The sequence below is a fragment of the Chiloscyllium plagiosum genome, unplaced genomic scaffold, assembly GCF_037043375.1.
Source record: "Chiloscyllium plagiosum isolate Xiang-an unplaced genomic scaffold, Cpla_swu_hap1 HiC_scaffold_6, whole genome shotgun sequence".
Taxonomy (NCBI): domain Eukaryota; kingdom Metazoa; phylum Chordata; class Chondrichthyes; order Orectolobiformes; family Hemiscylliidae; genus Chiloscyllium; species Chiloscyllium plagiosum.
The window spans coordinates 109,731,961-109,750,458 of record NW_028270144.1 but is presented as its reverse complement, the minus strand read 5'-3'; the positions used below and the strand labels follow the sequence as shown (position 1 = coordinate 109,750,458).

Genomic DNA, 18,498 nt, shown 5'->3' with positions numbered 1-18,498 from the left:
CTGCACCCGTTCCAGTGCCTCCACATCCTTTGACTGCAGATTCTTTGAGAAGGTGACTAAGGAGGTGGACGAGGGGAAAGCAGTAGATGTGGTGTATATGGATTTTAGTAAGGCATTTGATAAGGTTCCCCATGGTAGACTACTGCAAAAAATACAGAGGTATGGCATTGAGGGTGAGTTGGAGGTTTGGATTAGGAGTTGGCTGGCTGGAAGAAGACAGAGGGTAGTAGTTGATGGCAAAGGTTAATCTTGGAGTGCCGTCACTAGCGGTGTTCCGCAAGGATCTGTTTTGGGACCATTGCTGTTTGTCATTTTTATAAATGACCTGGAGGAGGGGTTAGAAGGTTGGGTGAGCAAGTTTGCGGATGATACGAAAGTCGGAGGAGTTGTAGACAGTGAGGAAGGATGTGGCAGGTTACAGCGGGATATAGATAAGCTGCAGAACTGGGCAGAAAGGTGGCAAATGGAGTTCAATGTAGCTAAGTGTGAGGTGATTCACTTTGGTAAGAGTAATAAAAAGATGGGGTACTGGGCTAACGGTCGGATACTTGGTAGTGTAGATGAGCAGAGGGATCTTGGTGTCCATGTACAAAAATCTTTGAAAGTTGCCACCCAGGTAAATAGTGCGGTGAAGAAGGCATATGGTGTACTGGCTTTTATTGGTAGAGGAATTGAGTTCCGCAGTACTGAGGTCATGTTGCAGTTGTATAAGACTCTGGTGCGGCCGCATCTGGAGTATTGTGTGCAGTTTTGGTCGCCATACTATAGGAAGGATGTGGAGGCACTGGAACGGGTGCAGAGGAGGTTTACCAGGATGTTGCCTGGTATGGTAGAAAGATCATATGAGGAAAGGCTGAGGCACTTGGGGTTGTTTTCATTGGAGAAAAGAAGGTTTAGGGGTGACTTGATAGAGGTGTATAAGATGATTAGGGGTTTAGATAGGGTCGACAGTGAGAATCTATTTCCTCGTATGGAGTCAGCTATTACAAGGGGGCATAGCTTTAAATTAAGGGGGGGTAGGTATAGGACAGATGTTAGGGGTAGGTTCTTTACTCAGCGAGTCGTGAGTTCATGGAATGCCTTGCCAGTAGCAGTGGTGGACTCTCCCTCATTATGGGCATTTAAGCGGCCATTGGATAGGCATATGGAGGATAGTAGGCTAGTCTAGGTTAGATGGGCTTGGATCGGCGCAACATCGAGGGCCGAAGGGCCTGTACTGCGCTGTATTCTTCTATGTTCTATGTTCTATGTTCTATGACTAACAATGGGTGATCACATGAATGCCCAGTATAAGAATATGAGCGACTTATATACAAGTCCTGCTTTAGAAATGAAAGTTTTTAATTCCTGTTCCATTAAATTAAAGTCCATACATTTTTCTTCATAAAATAATTATTCTTGAGATAAAGAGTCACATTTATTACGTATGTACTAACATATCCACATTGTTTGCATCAGCACAGACATAGTACGCCAACATTATAACCACAATGTCCAGGGTAATTTTGCAACCCAATGAAAATTGCACACATCCTAGTGACCTTCAGAAAAAATCTCCATGTTACAGCAGAGTCATTTTTTCTCAGTGTTAAGGTTAATAATAAATGCTGCATTTTATTTAGATGATTGGCAGAATAATTTCTTGCTGTTTTTCAGATTCATGAATGGAGATCATTTAAACGATCTAAATTCAACATTGCACCCGTAGGGTTTATGTGCTAAATAAATTTTAGTATAATTCTACATAGATCATTCCCTTCTTAATTTGCAATTGAGCACTTAGAAAATGGATTAACAGGTTTTAACAGGGACTTGGGGGCTGGAACATGTGTTAATCACACTTCTATAAGTTAACCGAACTGACTTACTTGGAAATAAACTGAAGTTAATGGAAAAGTTGAAAATATTTTGTCTTCTTTCACCAGCTCAGGTTTCATTGAATTCACTGTAAAAATGACTGTGCTACTTTTAGGAAGATGGTCAATAAGTCTGAATAAAATTCTGACTTTAAAAGGATAGATCAAGAGACCTTTGCCACAACAATTCCTTTCACCTCCGAATTTCACAAGTATTAGTATTGCTGGCCAGACATACCCAGGATTCGCCCTCATTTGATTTCTGTTTCCCTCCACCAGTGAAGATGCAAACACCTCAATGGGTCCAGTATCACAGACTGACGAATGGGATATGGTGAGGGGCACATGACCCATATACAGAGACTGGAAGATCGGGACAGCACTGGGGAGTTCTTTTGGAGTATATAGGACACTCAGCCCTACTGGACACAGATTCTAAACTCAAGGGCCATCCACACAGAGGGAACCTGTGACAGAGCACTGGACAATGCCTGGGCATGTGTCAGAACGTATAGACATAATGCCCACCCTTGCTTCAAAAATGGAGGAGTCTATCTCTACCATGAGTGCCATTATGTCTCGGGCATTTGCACTGGTGAACATCTCCAGTGAGAAAACAGCCATCCTCATGGAGAATCAGATGTGCCAAGTCACCAAGTCCACAATCATCCACCTGAATGGCCTGGACACACTCGCTGCCAGTTTACAGAGAGTCAAACAAAGCCACCAACTTTTGGATGAACACACTAACGTGTAAGAAAGTGACTTGCAGCTGTCTGCTAGCAGCAAGATGCAGATAATCCAGGAAAGGGAGAATTGACCAAAGGCTTGTGGTAGTTTTTAGTCTTTCCAAAGCACACCCACATTTCATCCCTTGCCATGATGTAATTCCTAACGTAGCTCTCCTCAGTACCATTGATAGGGGGTCCTGACTTTCATCATTCGCCAGGTCCTCTGAGATCTCCAAGGGGACAATTTACCTGAAGGTGCAAACACCTGGAGTGGACTTGGTTGGCACAGGATGTCGGAGTCATGGCAACTTTCAGAAGTTTTGCAAGCAGATGTACAATGGTCATAGACAATCCACATAAGGTGAAGGACTGAAATCTGTTCCAGTTGGTGTACACTGCAGGATGATCTGACAAAGAAGTCAATGATGTTCTAAACTTGTGGAAATCCAGGGAGGAGCTATCTTTATCTGACTGGCATCATCAATGCACATTTTTGGGCAGCCATGACAGGCATGGCATTAGTGAGTTGGAAGATTTGCTAAGTGTGAGATCGTGTGCACAAGAAAATTTTCAGTACGTGGATGTACCTACAAGAGAAGGTGCAAAGCTTGACCTACTCTTGGGAAATAAGGCAGGGCAGGTGACTGAGGTGTCAGTGGGGGAGCACTTTGGGGCCAGCGACCATAATTCTATTAGACTTAAAATAGTGATGGAAAAGGATAGACCAGATCTAAAAGTTGAAGTTCTAAATTGAAGAAAAGCCAGTTTTGATGGTATTAGACAAGAACTTCCAAAAGCTGATTGGAGGCAGATGTTCGCAGGTAAAGGGACAGCTGGAAAATGGAAAGCCTTCAGAAATGAGATAACAAGAATCCAGAGAAAGTTAGGGTGAAATGAAAGGTTGGCAGGTATAGGGAATGCTGGAGGACTAAAGAAGTTGAGTGTATGGTTAGAATCCTTAGAATAGTATAAAGGCAGTAGGAGTATATTTAAGAAGGAAATCAGGAGGGCAAAAAGGGGACATGAGATAGCTTTGGCAAATAGAATTAAGGAGAATTCAAAGCGTTTTATAAATACATTAAGCACAAAAGGGTAACTAGGGAGAGAATAGGGCCCGTCAAAGAATAGCAAGGCGGCCTTTGTGTGGAGCTGCAGGAAATGGGGGAGATACTAAACGAGTATTTTACATCAGTATTTACTGTGGAAAAGGATATGGAAGATATAGAATGTAGGGAAATAGATGGTGACACCAACAAAAATGTCTATATTACAGAGGAGGAAGTGCTGGATGTCTTGAAACACAGAAAGGTGGATAAGTCCCCAGGACCTGATCAGGTGTACCCAAGAACTCTGAGGGGTGACCTTCTAGAGGTTTACAAAATTATGAGGGGCATGGATAGGATAAATAGACAAAGTCTTTTCCCTGGGGTCAGGGAGTCCAGAACTGGAGGGCATAGGTTTAGGGTGAGAGGGGAAAGATATAAAAGAGACCCATGGGGCAACTTTTTCACACAGAGGGTGGTACATGTATGGAATGAGCTGCCAAAGGAAGTGGTGGAGGCTGTACAATTGCAGCATTTAAAAGGCATTTGGATGGTTATATGAACAGGAAGGGTTTGAAGGGATATGGGCCAGGTGCTGGCAGGTGGGACTAGATTGGGTTAGGATAACTGGTCGGCATGGACGGGTTGGACCGAAGGGTCTTTTTCCATGCTGTACATCTCTATGACTCTATGGTATGTAAAAGGAGACAGAGATGAAGAAATTCAGGCGACCGGTAATTTTGATAGCACTGGCCACTTGTCCCTCTTAGAAGGCCACCTTGTTGTAACAGGCTGTAGGCGTCAGTGACAAGCTGCTGCAAGAGCCAAAGCCGCCTGAGAGAGGCACCATTGCTCAGTCACTGCTCAGTCATATTGAAGAAGTTTATCCTTATTCCATTGTCCTCCTTGGAGCTGCAGTTCAGTGTTCCTCCCGTCTGTCATGTGGCTACCAAGAGAATAACTGTTGCTGTTAATGGTGTCCCTACCTCTGGGGCAAAAGCTCCAGGTTCAAGTCCCACCTGCACCAGATAAGTTTCATAACATGCCTGAACAGGCTGATTAAAAATGTCTACAAGACTAGTCTGTGCAACCTTCTATAATAATTTAGCCTGTGGCCATGCTAGTCATAAAATGCCCGATCTTGTCTGGTCTCAGAAGCTAATCAGACTCACGCCGAGTTAATACTTCGACGGAAAACTGTCTAGGAATACCAGAGGCATTTGACTTTGGGGTTCATGGGGTGCAGGGATTCTCTGGGCGAGAATGTCCTGGTTCAAATCCTAACTGTCCTGAACATGAAATTCATATAAATATATAAGATAATAGTGCAAAAATAAAAACTAAAATAACTAGGAAGTTAATTTGACAGTTAATTGCTGCTAAACATATTTACGTATCGGATCTGATACACCTTGAACAGGGTTTCCTACTTGCTTCTGAATGCACCATGTTAAGTGCAAAGGAAAACAGGTTCCAAACGTGCTGCCATTTTCATGGCTTCCCTCACTGCACCTGGCATGGACTAAAGTTACCAAATTCAATTCCATCCAATATTCCAGCAGATGCCGAACCAATGATTTGATTATTTGGCCACTTTGTTTTTATAATATGTAAAATATTATGCAGTGGATGCTGGTCTATTCCTGTTCCTATTTTCTATGTCTACATTTCCATGATTGGGCAGAATCCAGTTCAACGTTTTGTGGTAATGTTTTCCTCATGAGGAATAACAACCTGGTTTATTTGGAAATAAAACTGTGTGTTCTATTACGCATGAAGTTTAAAGACAATGCTCGCCATTCAAGTCAGTGCAAATTCAATAGTCAAACAAAAAATGGCCATCAATGCAGAATGTCAAAACTATCAGCTTGAGTAAATGGCATGCTTTACCTGATAAGATTAATTTTCCCAATCAGTGCTGCCTGTTCCTGGAGAACCATGCAAAGGGCATCGAGAGAAAGCTGAAACAGCCTCTGAGGCATGGGGGCAAAGTCTAAGACGATGACTATGCAATGTTCCTGTATTACACCAAAAAACTGTTTACTCCCACTGGTCAGCCACTCCAATCGTCGTTGGAAGCATCGTATTGCCAAAGTGAGAGCGACAGCAAACTGCTGAAGCTGTTCCTTACTGGCTGTTAGCTGTAAAACAGAAGGCAAGCTCATGGCAATATTTGTCAACGTGTCTCGCAATATTTGAAATTAAGCCATTTGACTCCTCTGTAAAAAATTGCATTAAATCAATGAAATGCAATATATGTTAAGATTGTTCAAATTAAATTTGCATTAGTCTCTCATCTTAGCTATAACCTTTGTACTGCTAGTGCGGGTACAGGACAGTATGAATGTATGTACCAATGATGCTGTTTATATCTAGCGCTGACATTTTCATTACTTACTTCATAAGATCAATTTAATCACTTCTTCCAAAAGTTTGTACAAATGCATTTCAAAGAGGTTTGTCGGGATTTATTTGGAGAAAGTGGGTGGAGAAGAAAGAATAACTCATTTCATTTTTCTGCCAAGATGAAGAGTCCAATACTTAACTTCAATGTCAGTATAATACTCCAACTTACAGCGCTGTAGTATCAATTCCATCCAAGCTGCTAAATATTGTCTTTGGTTCACAGCCCTGGTTTAATGAAAGATGTACTGCAACTTCAGCCAAAAAACAGGAACACGTTGACAGTTAAGAATGATGACACAGCTTTAAAGTATAGAAATGCTTATTTCAATACTCAGTCGCAATAGAAAAAACTCCAAAACTGTGCCAAAGTATAAGCTCCAGCTCAGATCCCAACTGCAGTATTCTTGTTCTCAAAGGTAGAAGGTTACATCTGTTTCCAGCATTGGAACAGGTCCATGACCTCTGCTTTCAAGCAGAGTTAATGTCACAGCTCTGAAGATAAGATAAAATTGTCACCAACTATTATGTGACAGAGTTATTCCTCAAGTGCAAACCACTGGCTCCTCATATCGGCAGACGTTTCATGAAAAGAATGGTTTGCACATGATGGATGCTTATGGTAATATTTGGCTATAGAAACACTGTTGCATGCTGCAGTGATCATTGTCAAAGACCCAGCCATTTGCTTCTTTTGTGTGACAGTCAAACAATAAATATTAGGTTCTGGATCAGTGGTGCTGGAAGAGCACAGCAATTCAGGCAGCATCCGAGGAGCAGTGAAATCGACGTTTCGGGCAAAAGCCTTTCATCAGGAATAAAGGCAGAGTGCCTGAAGCGTGGAGAGATAAGCTAGAGGAGGGTGGGTTGGGGAGAAAGTAGCATAGAGTACAATAGGTGAGTGGGGGAGGGGATGAAGGTGATAGGTCAGGGAGGAGGGTGGAGTGGATAGGTGGAAAAGGAGATAGGCAGGTAGGACAAGTCCATAAGACCATAAGACATAGGAGTGGAAGTAAGGCCATTCGGCCCATCAAGTCCACTCCGCCATTCAATCATGGCTGATGCGCATTTCAGCTCCACTTACCAGCGTTCTCCCCGTAGCCCTTAATTCCTCGAGACAACAAGAATCTATCAATCTCGGCCTTGAAGACATTTAGCGTCCCGGCTTCCACTGCACTCCGTGGCAATGAATTCCACAGGCCCACCACTCTCTGGCTGAAGAAATGCCTCCGCATTTCTGTTCTGAAATGACCCCCTCTAATTCTAAGGCTGTGTCCACGGGTCCTAGTCTCCTCGTTTAACTGAAACAATTTCCTAGCATCCACCTTTTCCAAGCCATGTATTATTTTGTACGCCTCTATTAAGTCTCCCCTTAATCTTCTAAACTCCAACGAATACAATCCCAGTATCCTCAGCCGTTCCTCATATGTTAGACCTGTCATTCCAGGGATCATCCGTGTGAATCTCCGCTGGACACGTTCCAGTGCCAGTATGTCCTTCCTGAGGTGTGGGGACCAAAACTGGACACAGTACTCCAAATGGGGCCTAACCAGAGCTTTATAAAGTCTTAGTAGTACATCTCTGCTTTTATATTCCAACCCTCTTGAGATAAGAGACAACATTGCATTCGCTTTCTTAATCACGGACTCAACCTGCATGTTTACCTTTAGAGAATCCTGGACTAGCACTCCCAGATCCCTTTGTGCTTTGGCTTTATTAATTTTCTCACCATTTAGAAAGTAGTCTATGCTTTTATTCTTTTTGCCAAAGTGCAAGACCTCGCACTTGCTCACGTTAAATTCCATCAGCCATTTCCTGGACCACTCTCCCAACCTGTCAGGATCCTTCTGCAGCCTCCCCACTTCCTCAGTACTACCTGCCTGTCCACCTAACTTCGTATCATCGGCAAACTTCGCGAGAATGCCCCCGGTTCCCTCATCCAAATCGTTAATATATAATGCGAACAGCTGTGGCCCCAGCACCGAACCCTGCGGGACACCGCTCGTCACCGGCTGCCATTCTGAAAAAGAACCTTTTATCCCAACTCTCTGCCTTCTGTTAGACAGCCAATCCTCAATCCATCCCAGCAGCTCACCTCGAACACCATGGGCCCTCACCTTGCTCAGCAGCCTCCCGTGTGGCACCTTATCAAAGGCCTTTTGAAAGTCTAGATAGACCACATCCACTGGGTTTCCCTGGTCTAACCTACTTGTTACCTCTTCAAAAAATTCCAACAGGTTTGTCAGGCATGACCTCCCTTTACAAAATCCATGTTGACTTGTTCTAATCAGACTCTGCTCTTCCAAGAATTTAGAAACCTCATCCTTAATGATGGATTCTAGAATTTTACCAACAACCGAGGTTAAGCTGATTGGCCTATAATTTTCCATCTTTTGCCTTGATCCTTTCTTGAACAAGGGGGTTACAACAGCCATCTTCCAATCATCCGGGACCTTTCCTGACTCCAGTGACTCTTGAAAGATCTCAACCAATGCCTCTGCTATTTCCTCAGCCACCTCTCTCAGAACTCTAGGGTGTATCCCATCGGGGCCAGGAGATTTATCAATTTTAAGACTTTTTAACTTTTCTAGCACTATCTCTTTCGTAATGGCAACCATACTCAACTCAGCCCCGTGACACCCTTTAATTTTTGGGATATTACTCATGTCTTCCACTGTGAAGACTGACGCAAAGTACTTGTTAAGTTCTCCTGCTATTTCCTTATCTCCCATCACTTGGCTTCCTGCATCAGTTTGAAGTGGCCCAATGTCTACTTTTGCCTGTCGTTTGTTTCTTATGTACTGAAAGAAACTTTTACTATTATTTCTAATATTACTGGCTAGCCTACCTTCATATTTGATCCTCTCCTTTCTTATTACACTCTTTGTTATCCTCTGTTTGCTTTTGTATCCCTCCCAATCTTCTGATTTCCCACTGTTCTTAGCCACTTTATAGGATCTCTCTTTTTCTTTAATACATTTCCTGACTTCTTTTGTCAGCCAAGGTTGTCTAATCCCTCCCCGGTTAATCTTTCTTTTCTTGGGAATGAACCTCTGTACAGTGTCCTCAATTATATCTACAAACTCCTGCCATTTTTGCTCTACTGTCTTCCCGGTTAGCCTCTGCTTCCAGTCTATTTTAGTCAGTTCCTCTCTCATGCCCTCATAATTACCTTTATTCAACTGTAACACCATTACATCCGATTTTGCCTTCTCCCTTTCAAACTGCAGACTGAACTCTATCATATTATGGTCGCTACTTCCTAAGTCCGGACAAGTCATGGGGACAGTGCTGAGCTGGAAGTTTGGAACTAGGGTGAAGTGGGGGGAAGGGGAAATGAGGAAACTGCTGAAGTCCACATTGATGCCCTGGGGTTGAAGTGTTCTGAGGCGGAAGATGAGGCATTCCTCCTCCAGGCGTCTGGTGGTGAGGGAGCGGCGGTGAAGGAGGCCCAGGACTTCCATGTCCTCGGCACCACCCCCACCCTCCTCTAGCTTATCTCTCCACGCTTCAGGCTCTCTGCATTTATTCCTGATGAAGGGCTTTTGCCCGAAACGTCGATTTCACTGCTCCTTGGATGCTGCCTGAACTGCTGTGCTCTTCCAGCACCACTAATCCAGAATCTGGTTTCCAGCATCTGCAGTCATTGTTTTTACCTAATACATATTAGGTAACTGCCTCTTGAACAAGAACAAGTGTTTGGATTCATCGTCTCAACTTTTGAACAGCTTCAGAATCAAGAAGCCTTTCACCCTGAAAGTGCTAGCAACTGTTTAATAGCTATTCAATCTGAGAAATTAAATGTAAGATCACGAGGGGCATAGATAAGGTATTTTCCTTAGGGTAGGGGACTTCAAAACTAGAGGATAGATTTTTAAGATGAGAGGAGGGAGATTTGAAATGGACTCCAGGGGCAATGTTTTCACGCAGTGGGTTGTTCGTACATGGAATGAACTGCTGGAGGAATTGGTAGATACGGATACAATTACAACATTTGGACAGGTGCATGAATAGGAAGGGCCAAACACAGGCAAATGGTTCTAGTTTAATTTGGGAAACTTGGTCAGCATGGACAAATTGGACTGAAGGGTCTGTTTATGCGCTGTATGACTCTAAACTTCTATGACTCTGGATATAATTCTCTCTCCATAGATGTTACCTGACCTGCTGAGTATTTATAGCACTTGATTATTACTTGTAATAAATAGCATTATATGCATATAAAAGAAGAAAAGTAAACACACAGATTATTAAAGAAAATAGCTCAGCTTCCTGCACTATTCGCATACTTACATTGTAAATCCTACCATCTTTTCTCACATATTGCTGGAACAAGCCTTCACCATAACATGATGACACGGGCTTCTGCAATCCATAATCAAATTCTGTAAGATAAAATCGACATAAATTAGCAAGATAAAACGATTTGAAAGTTTTTGCCAGAGTCGAAGGTTAATGGATCTCTACAAAACTGCAGCAAACTCTTAAGGGGGACACTTTCAGAATAATGCACTAATTTTTTTTGATGCATTTTTTCTCAAGCCAAGACATTTCAAAGTTACCACATTGAACAAATGTACACAGAACATTAAGTAATATTTTACAGGAATTATATGTCCATCTTTATATATGTCCAACTGTTTAAGCTGAAGATATGCCATGGCATAATAGAACATAATTATTATGTCTGCAAGCTCAAGTAGCTTAGAACAAAAAGATATTAAGACAAATTTTGAGAGGATCTTTAGCTCAGATAGAGGTTCTGGATGTAAGTTTGCTCGCTGAGCTAGAAGGTTCATTTTCAGACGTTTCGTCATCATACTAGGTAACATCAGTGAGCCTCTGGTGAAGCACTGGTGTTAGTGATCCACTTTCTATTTATGTGTTTAGGTTTCCTTGGGTTGGTGATGGCATTTCCTGTGGTAATGCATTTGCTGTTCTTTTTCTCAGAGGGTGGAAAATGTGGTCCAAGTCGATATGTTTGTTGATACAGTCCCGGTTGGAATGCCATGCTTCTAGGAATTCTCATGCATTCCTCTGTTTGGCTTGTCCTAGGATGGATGTGTTGTCCCAGTTGAAGTGATGTCCTTCCTCATCTATATGTAAGGATACTAGAGAGAGTAGGTCATGTCCTTTTGTGGCTAGTTGATGTTCATTATTCCTGGTGTCTAGTTGCAAGAACTTGCAAGAACTGTAACAAACACTACATTGGACAAACAGGCAGAAAACTAACCACCAGGAAATGACATCACCAGAGGCTCACTGATGATGTAACCTAGTATGGTGACGAAATGTCTGAAAACAAACCTTGCAGCTCAGCAAGCAAACTTACATCCAGATATCAAGACTGAAATATACCATGGTTCATATACCGAAATTAATTTCATATCTAACTGCTTTATTTAAAATGTATTTTTAGCTATTTTATTTTTTTATTTATTCCACACAAATTTGATAATATATTATGTTAATTTACAACAATGGGGATCTAGATATTTCATTTCGTGGTAAAGGAGTAACACTCACTGGTAACCTTGGAAAAACTCCTTCAGTGAGTCAAATTGCTCTATTCTGTCACAACTTTGAATTTGGCAACAGCAAAGTCATCAAACAAGATGAACAGCCAATCAGAGTTGAAAATTCTCAAAAACAACAAAGCAAGAAGTTAAAAAGCACAAATTATAATTCACACGTGAAGCATTACATAAAAAGAGAAATAAGATTATTACAGAGACATAGGCTTAAGAAAATAGGGAAGGTACCAAGCTATTAAAGAAAATTCCAATTATTTTTAAAATAATGGAATTTTAGATATTCTTCTGCAGAACAGAAAATAAGTTTCACAGGACCAAAACAGCTATTCATCAGTGAATATGACTGTTAATAATTCAGTTGCACCTCATTTAAAAGGGATTAACATCTTCAACAGCTTTTACACAAAAAATAATGAAAACATATTGAAGTTCACATCAATTCACTGATTCAGCATCAAATGCATCTACAAAGAACACTGTCAGAAGAGGTCAGCCACATTCCCACAATTTCGAGTCATGGAGTCACAGAGCTGTACAGCACAGAAACAGACCCTTTACTCCAACTCGTCCACGCCAACCAAATATCCTAAATTAATCTAGTCTCATTTGCCAGCATTTGGTCCATATCCCTCTAAACCCTTCCTCCTCATATACCAATCCAGATGCCTTTTAAATATTGTAATTGTACCAGCCTTCACCACTTCCTCTGGCAGCTCATTCCATGCATGTACCATCCTCTGCATGAAAAAGTTGTCCCCAGGTCCATTTAAATGTTTCCCCTCTCTCCTTAAACCTACACCCTCAGGTTTTGGACTCTGCTACCCTGGGGAAAAGACCTTGGCTATTCACCCTATCTATGCCCCTCATGATTTTATAAACTTCTATAAGATCACCCTTCAGTCTCTGAGGCACTGGGGAAAACAGGCCCAGCCTATTCAGGCTCTCCATCTAACTTAAACCCTCCAACCCTGGAAACATCCATGTGAATCTTTTCTGAACCCTTTCATGTTTCACAACATCGTCCCTATAGCAGGGAGAACAGAATTGAACACAGCATTCCAAAAGTGGCCTAACCAATGTCCTACACAGCCACAACATGACCTCCCAACTCCGATATTCAATGCACTGACAAATAAAGGCAAGATACCATACGCTTCTTCACTATTCTGTCTACCTGCAACTCCACTTTCAAGGAACTACGAGTCTGCACTCCAACATCTCTTTGTTCAGCAGCACTCCCCAGGATCTCACCATTAAGTGTATAAGTCCTGCCCTGATTTGCTTTCTAAAATGCAGGCCCCTCACATTTATCTAGATTAAACTCCATCTGCCAAGCCTCAGCCCACTGGCCCATCTGATCAAGATCCCGTTGTACTCTGAGGTACCCTTCTTCACTGTCCAGTGCACCTCCAATTTTTGCTGTCATCTGCAAACTTACTAACCATACCTTCTATGTTCACATCCAATTTAAATGTAACATCTACATAAGGTCATGAATTCCTTCTTTGTGTTTTCATATGACTGCCACTCCAATTCTTGAACCACAAATCTTTGAGCACATGGGAGCAGGATGTCCCACAAGGTAGTAGGAACCAGGGTGAAGGATTTCCTTTCATTTTCTGTTGCTGCTCTGCCTCATCATTAAGAAATATTGATTCAGAAGTATCGGCCCTTAATGGACAAGTTTTTGCCATTCTGAATAAACCTCCTCCAGTCATTAATGTATATGCTGCCACAATTCAGACAGAGTATCAGATTGTCTCTGAGACATTTATTTTCTATTCTCTGGAATGTTGACCAATTCACAGTTAAGAAAATTGAATCTGGTGGTGAAGACAATTTTCAACCATCGTCTTCAGTCCATCATAGCTGATTTCTCTGGAGTTCCACCGAAATGTTTGGCTTCAAGAAGGATGCTAGCTTTTCAAGAGGTAAATGGCTGGCTAATGGAGATGCTCACTACATTCCAGAGTCTCTCCTTCAATATGTGTGTGTTTGTTTGTGGGGGGAACGGGGACAGTGTGAGTGGAGTGGAACATTTAGCTGACTGTGTGTGAGAGATGATATTGGAGTTTTGTTTTGGCAACATTTAAGAATAGGCAATACTGCTTCTACGCAGAATTGAAGAGGTCAAGGATGACAAACAAATCTGGTGCAGAGTTGAGTGTGTGTTGCTGGAAAAGCACAGTAGGTCAGGCAGCATCTGAGGAGCAGGAAAATCAACGTTTTGGCCTGGATACCTTCATCAGGAAGGTGCAGAGGCAAATATGATACTGCAGTTATCTGCATACTGGACATCATGTAAGGCTGTGATACTCAGCTTAGTTTTGGCATGGAGGCAATTAAGATTAAAGAGATTTTTATCTAAATGGTGTCTCCTGTTGACACAACAGTGTGATGAGATGAAAGGTCACCGGCATATATGTTGTAAATAATAAGGGAGGTGATAATGCAGTTTTGCTTGACTCTGATCCAAATTTTGAATGGGTCTGGTTCTGATCTCCATTTGAGATCTTGCAGTCATATCATCACAAAGCAATCACAAGACTTTATGAAAAAAATATTTCATGCAATGCAGGCCTTACTGATTAAGTCAGTATTTATTGTCCATCTGTAATTGCTCTTGAGAAGGTGATGGTGAGCTGACTTCTTAAAATACTGCAAACTTTGATGTATAGGGTCACCCATGGTGTTGTTAAGGTGAGAGGGCCAGGATTTTGGCCCAGTGGTGATAAAGGAATGGCAACATAGAACCATGTCAGGATAGTGTGTGGTTTGAAGGAAAATTTGTAGGTCATGCTGCTCTCATGTATATGCAGCTCGAGGTGGTAAAGGTCACAGATTTGAAAGGTGCTATTGGAGGAACCTTGGGAAGCTGCAGCAGTGCATCTTGTAATGGTATACAATTCTGCCACTATATTTTTGTGGTAGAGGGGTGTTAGATTGATGTCTGTGTTGGGGAAGGGATTAGAATTGATCATTGAACAGATCATACTTAGTAAACCTCAAGATAATCAGCAAGTGTTCAGCATTACTTTATTAAAGGGAAATCATTTTTAAATCAATTTATTGGATAAAGGGGAAACTGTAAATGTACTGAGGCTTTCCAGAAGGCATTCAACAAGATTCAGCATGAATGGTTATCGCATAGAATTGATGCTCATGCCATACAGGGTAACATATTACCACCGATAAAAATTGCCTGGCTGTCAAAAGATAGTAAGTATGCATAAGTGGGTAATTTGCTGATGGTAGGATGCGATGCACAGAGTCCCACACGGATCTATTCTAAGGCTTCATCTTTTTACAACTTGCATCAATGATTAACATGAGGGGAGTGAAGGCATGATAGCTAAGCTTTCTGTTGGGCAGCGGACAGAAGATGGATCCAGGTAAATAAAGAGAGGCTGAGTGAGTGAGCAAAAATCTGGCTGATGAAAAATAATATGGGAAAATGTCCAGTTGTTTACTTTGGCAGGAAAAGTAAAAATGCAGTGCATTGCTTACATAGACAACATCTGCAGAATGATGAGATGCAGGAGAATCTAGATATTCCAGTGCATGAGTCACAAAGTGTACAGATGCAGCAAGTAATTAAGGAGGTGTATGCTATCCCTCATTATATAAAGGATTGAACACAAAAACAAAGGTGTTGTGCTTCACTTACATAGATATTGGTGAGACCACATCTTAAATACTGGGTCCAATATTGGTCATATTTAAGGAAGGATGTAAATGTATTGGAAGCAGTTCATAGAAGGTTTACTAGAATGACACTTGCTGAGTGGGTTGTCTTATGAGCATAAGTTGGACAGACTGGGTTGTTTCCAAGAGTGACTTGACTGAAGTTATAAGATCAGAATGATCTTGACGAGGTGGATATGGAGAGGATGTTTCCACTTGTGGGTGAGTGCAGAACCATGGGGCATTATGCTAAAATTAGGGGTTTCCATTTTGGGATGGTGATGAAGAAAATGTTTTCTCCTAGATGACCCAGGAACTCCTCTAACCAAATGCCCTTGACGTAGAAGGGTTTGATGGGCAGAAGATGTACCTTCTCTTAACATGCCCTTGAAATTTTAGGCTGTAGTTAATCTTAGTGGAAACACAAAAGAACTGTGCTGTGCCATAAATACCTGACAGCAAGCTACATATACACCCAATCTCCACACTCTTCAGCTCCAAGAAAAATATGTACTCTATTTTCTTTCAATTCTAAGAAAGATAAAGAGTATATGCAAAAGAGATAGAAATACTTTTAAAGCAGACATCATGCCATCAGCTAATTCCACACATCAAAAACTTCACTCAGAGGCTGCACACATCCATACCCTTCATTCTTTAACATGACATGACAGATAAATGACCAAATAATTGGTATACAAAATGTGCTAATGTAATTCTATGAGAAATTCAATAAATGTTACCTTCTCTATGTTTAAATCCAATCTGTGACAAGATCTGAGACAGGGTCAACCTGTTTCTCTTGAGTCCATGTAGCTGAAGCCATTTTGATGATGAAACGAGAGTCTGCACGTTAAGTTCAAAAAGTGAATTCTTCTCCTGTGCTTTCACCATTTTTAACTGCTTGTTTGTCCTTATTAAAATATATGTAAATTAATCTCTGTTGACTGGGTTCTGTTTCAAATCAAACATTACATCTGCCAACAGAACATATTTCAATTAATGATTTATAAATATGGCAACTACATAAAAATTCCAACCTTTAGAAATCATAGAGTCACAGAGATGTACGGTATAGAAACAGACCTTTTGATCCAACTTGTCCATGCTGACCAGATATCCCAACCCAATCTAGTCCCATTTGCCAACACTTGGCCCATGTTGTCTAAAGCCTTCTTATTCATGTACCCATCCAGATGCCTTTTAAATGCTGTAATTGTACCAAGCCTCCACCACTTCCTCTGACAGCTCATTCCATACATGCACCACCCTCTGCGTGAAAATGTTGCCAGTTAGGTATTTTTTATATCTTTCCGCTCTCATGCTAAATCTGTGTCCTCTAGTTCTAGACTTCCCCAGCCCAGGGAATGTACTTTGTCAATTTATTCTGTGTGAAAAAATTGCCCCTTAGGTTCCCTTCTCACCCTAAACCTATGCTCTCTAGTTCTGGACTCCCCCACCCCAGGGAAAAGACCTTGTCTATTTATTGTATACAGGGCCCTCATGCTTTTATAAACCTCTATGAGGTCACCCCTCAGCCTCCAATGTTCCAGGAAAAAGAGCCTCAGCCTATTCAGTCTTTCTCTATAGCTCAAATCCTCCAACCCTGGCAACATCCTTGTACATCTTTTCTGAACCCTTTCAAGTTTCACAACATTTTTACAACTGGAAGTAGACCAGAATTGCACGCAGTATTCTTGTGAACTGAACTTAAACCAAACTAGTAGCCCCAATCATTTGGTTTTCTGTGTGTCATGTACTCATGCTGTAAACATTTCATCAATTAATATCACAGGCATTTGGCTGGGCACTTACAAAGTCACATGTTTTCTTGGAAATTATGCATTAATCACTTTTCCAAATGATTTTCTGATTTCCTAAAAAGAAAATTACTTTTGCAGAACCATGATAATAATATATTATACACCTTTATTATGGAACCTTGGGGCTTATCCAGGTAAAACCTTTCAGAGATGGCTGCAACCAGCAAATGAGTTCCAAACCAGGACATAGAGTCATAGAGATATACAGCACGGAAACAGACCCTTCGGTCCAACTCATCCATGCCAACCTGATATCCCAACCCAATCTAGTCCCACTTACCAGTGCCCGGCCCATATCCTTCCAAACCCCTCCTATTCATATACCCATCCAAATGCCTTTTAAATGTTGTCATTGTACCAGCCTCCACCACTTCTTCTGGCAGCTCATTCCATACACGTACCACCCTCTGTGTGAAAAAATTGCCCCTTAGGTCTTTTTTATATCTTTCCACTCTCATCCTAAATCTGTGTCCTCTAGTTCCAGACTTCCCCAGCCCAGGGAAAGTACTTTGTCTATTATTCTATCAATGCCTCTCATTTTATAAACTTCTGTAAGGTCACCCCTAAGCCTCTGACACTGCTGGGAAAACAACCTCAGTCTATTTAACCTCTCCCTATAGCTCAAATCCTCCAACCTTGGCAACATCCTCTTAGTACTTTTCCGAAACCTTTCAAGTTTCACAACATCCTTCCGATAGGAAGGAGACCAGAATTGCACACAATATTCCAAAAGTAGCCTAATCAATGTCCTATTCAACCGCAACATGACCTCCCAACTCCTGTACTCTGACCAATAAAGGAAAGCATACCAATACTTTCTTCACTATCCTATCTACCTGCGACTCTACTTTCAAGGAGCTATGAACCTGCATTACAAGGTCTCTTTATTCAGCAACACTCCCTAGAACCAGACATAGTTAAAAATCACACAACACCAGGCTATAGTCCAACAGGTTTAATTGGAAGCACACTAGCTTTCGGAGCGACGCTCCTTCATCAATTAAACCTATTGGACTATAACTTGGTGTTGTGTGATTTTTAACTTTGAACAACCCAGTCCAACACCGGCATCTCCAAATTACCAGATATGTTCAACTAGAGAGTAGCAGTGAAAAATGGAAAGAAATATATCCACCGATCGCACCTTCTTCATTAAGCAATATAAATGATGTGCCTTGATTAAAATATGGTGCTCAAGTGCAAGTTATATTGCCGGTCACAAGGAAATGTTCTTAGTCCTGTGAATTCCTCCATTTTATAGAACTCACCATCCCTGTTTGCAAGTGTGCAAGTTGACTGCAAACATTTTTACTATTTTTTTCCCAAATTTATGACTGAAATAACTACACTTAATAGTTGTGGAGGTTAAGGTGCAGGGTAAAATATAACCCCAACTCAATCTTGTTTTTCAATTCTCCACACAT

At 41.5% G+C, this 18,498-nt stretch overlaps 1 protein-coding gene across 1 annotated transcript in view; it reads right to left on the bottom strand.

The window, feature by feature from the left end:
• LOC122551170 (von Willebrand factor A domain-containing protein 3B-like) overlaps window positions 1–16,145 on the bottom strand; it is a 155,457-nt gene extending 139,312 nt beyond the window's left edge. Inside the window, exons 1-3 of the mRNA XM_043692794.2 lie at window positions 15,995–16,145; window positions 10,327–10,418; window positions 5,521–5,771 (exon numbers count right to left, since the gene is read on the bottom strand). Coding sequence (XP_043548729.2) covers window positions 5,521–5,771; window positions 10,327–10,418; window positions 15,995–16,145 — 494 coding nt within the window. The remainder of the gene's footprint in view (window positions 1–5,520; window positions 5,772–10,326; window positions 10,419–15,994) is intronic.
• Window positions 16,146–18,498: the final 2,353 nt, after the last annotated feature.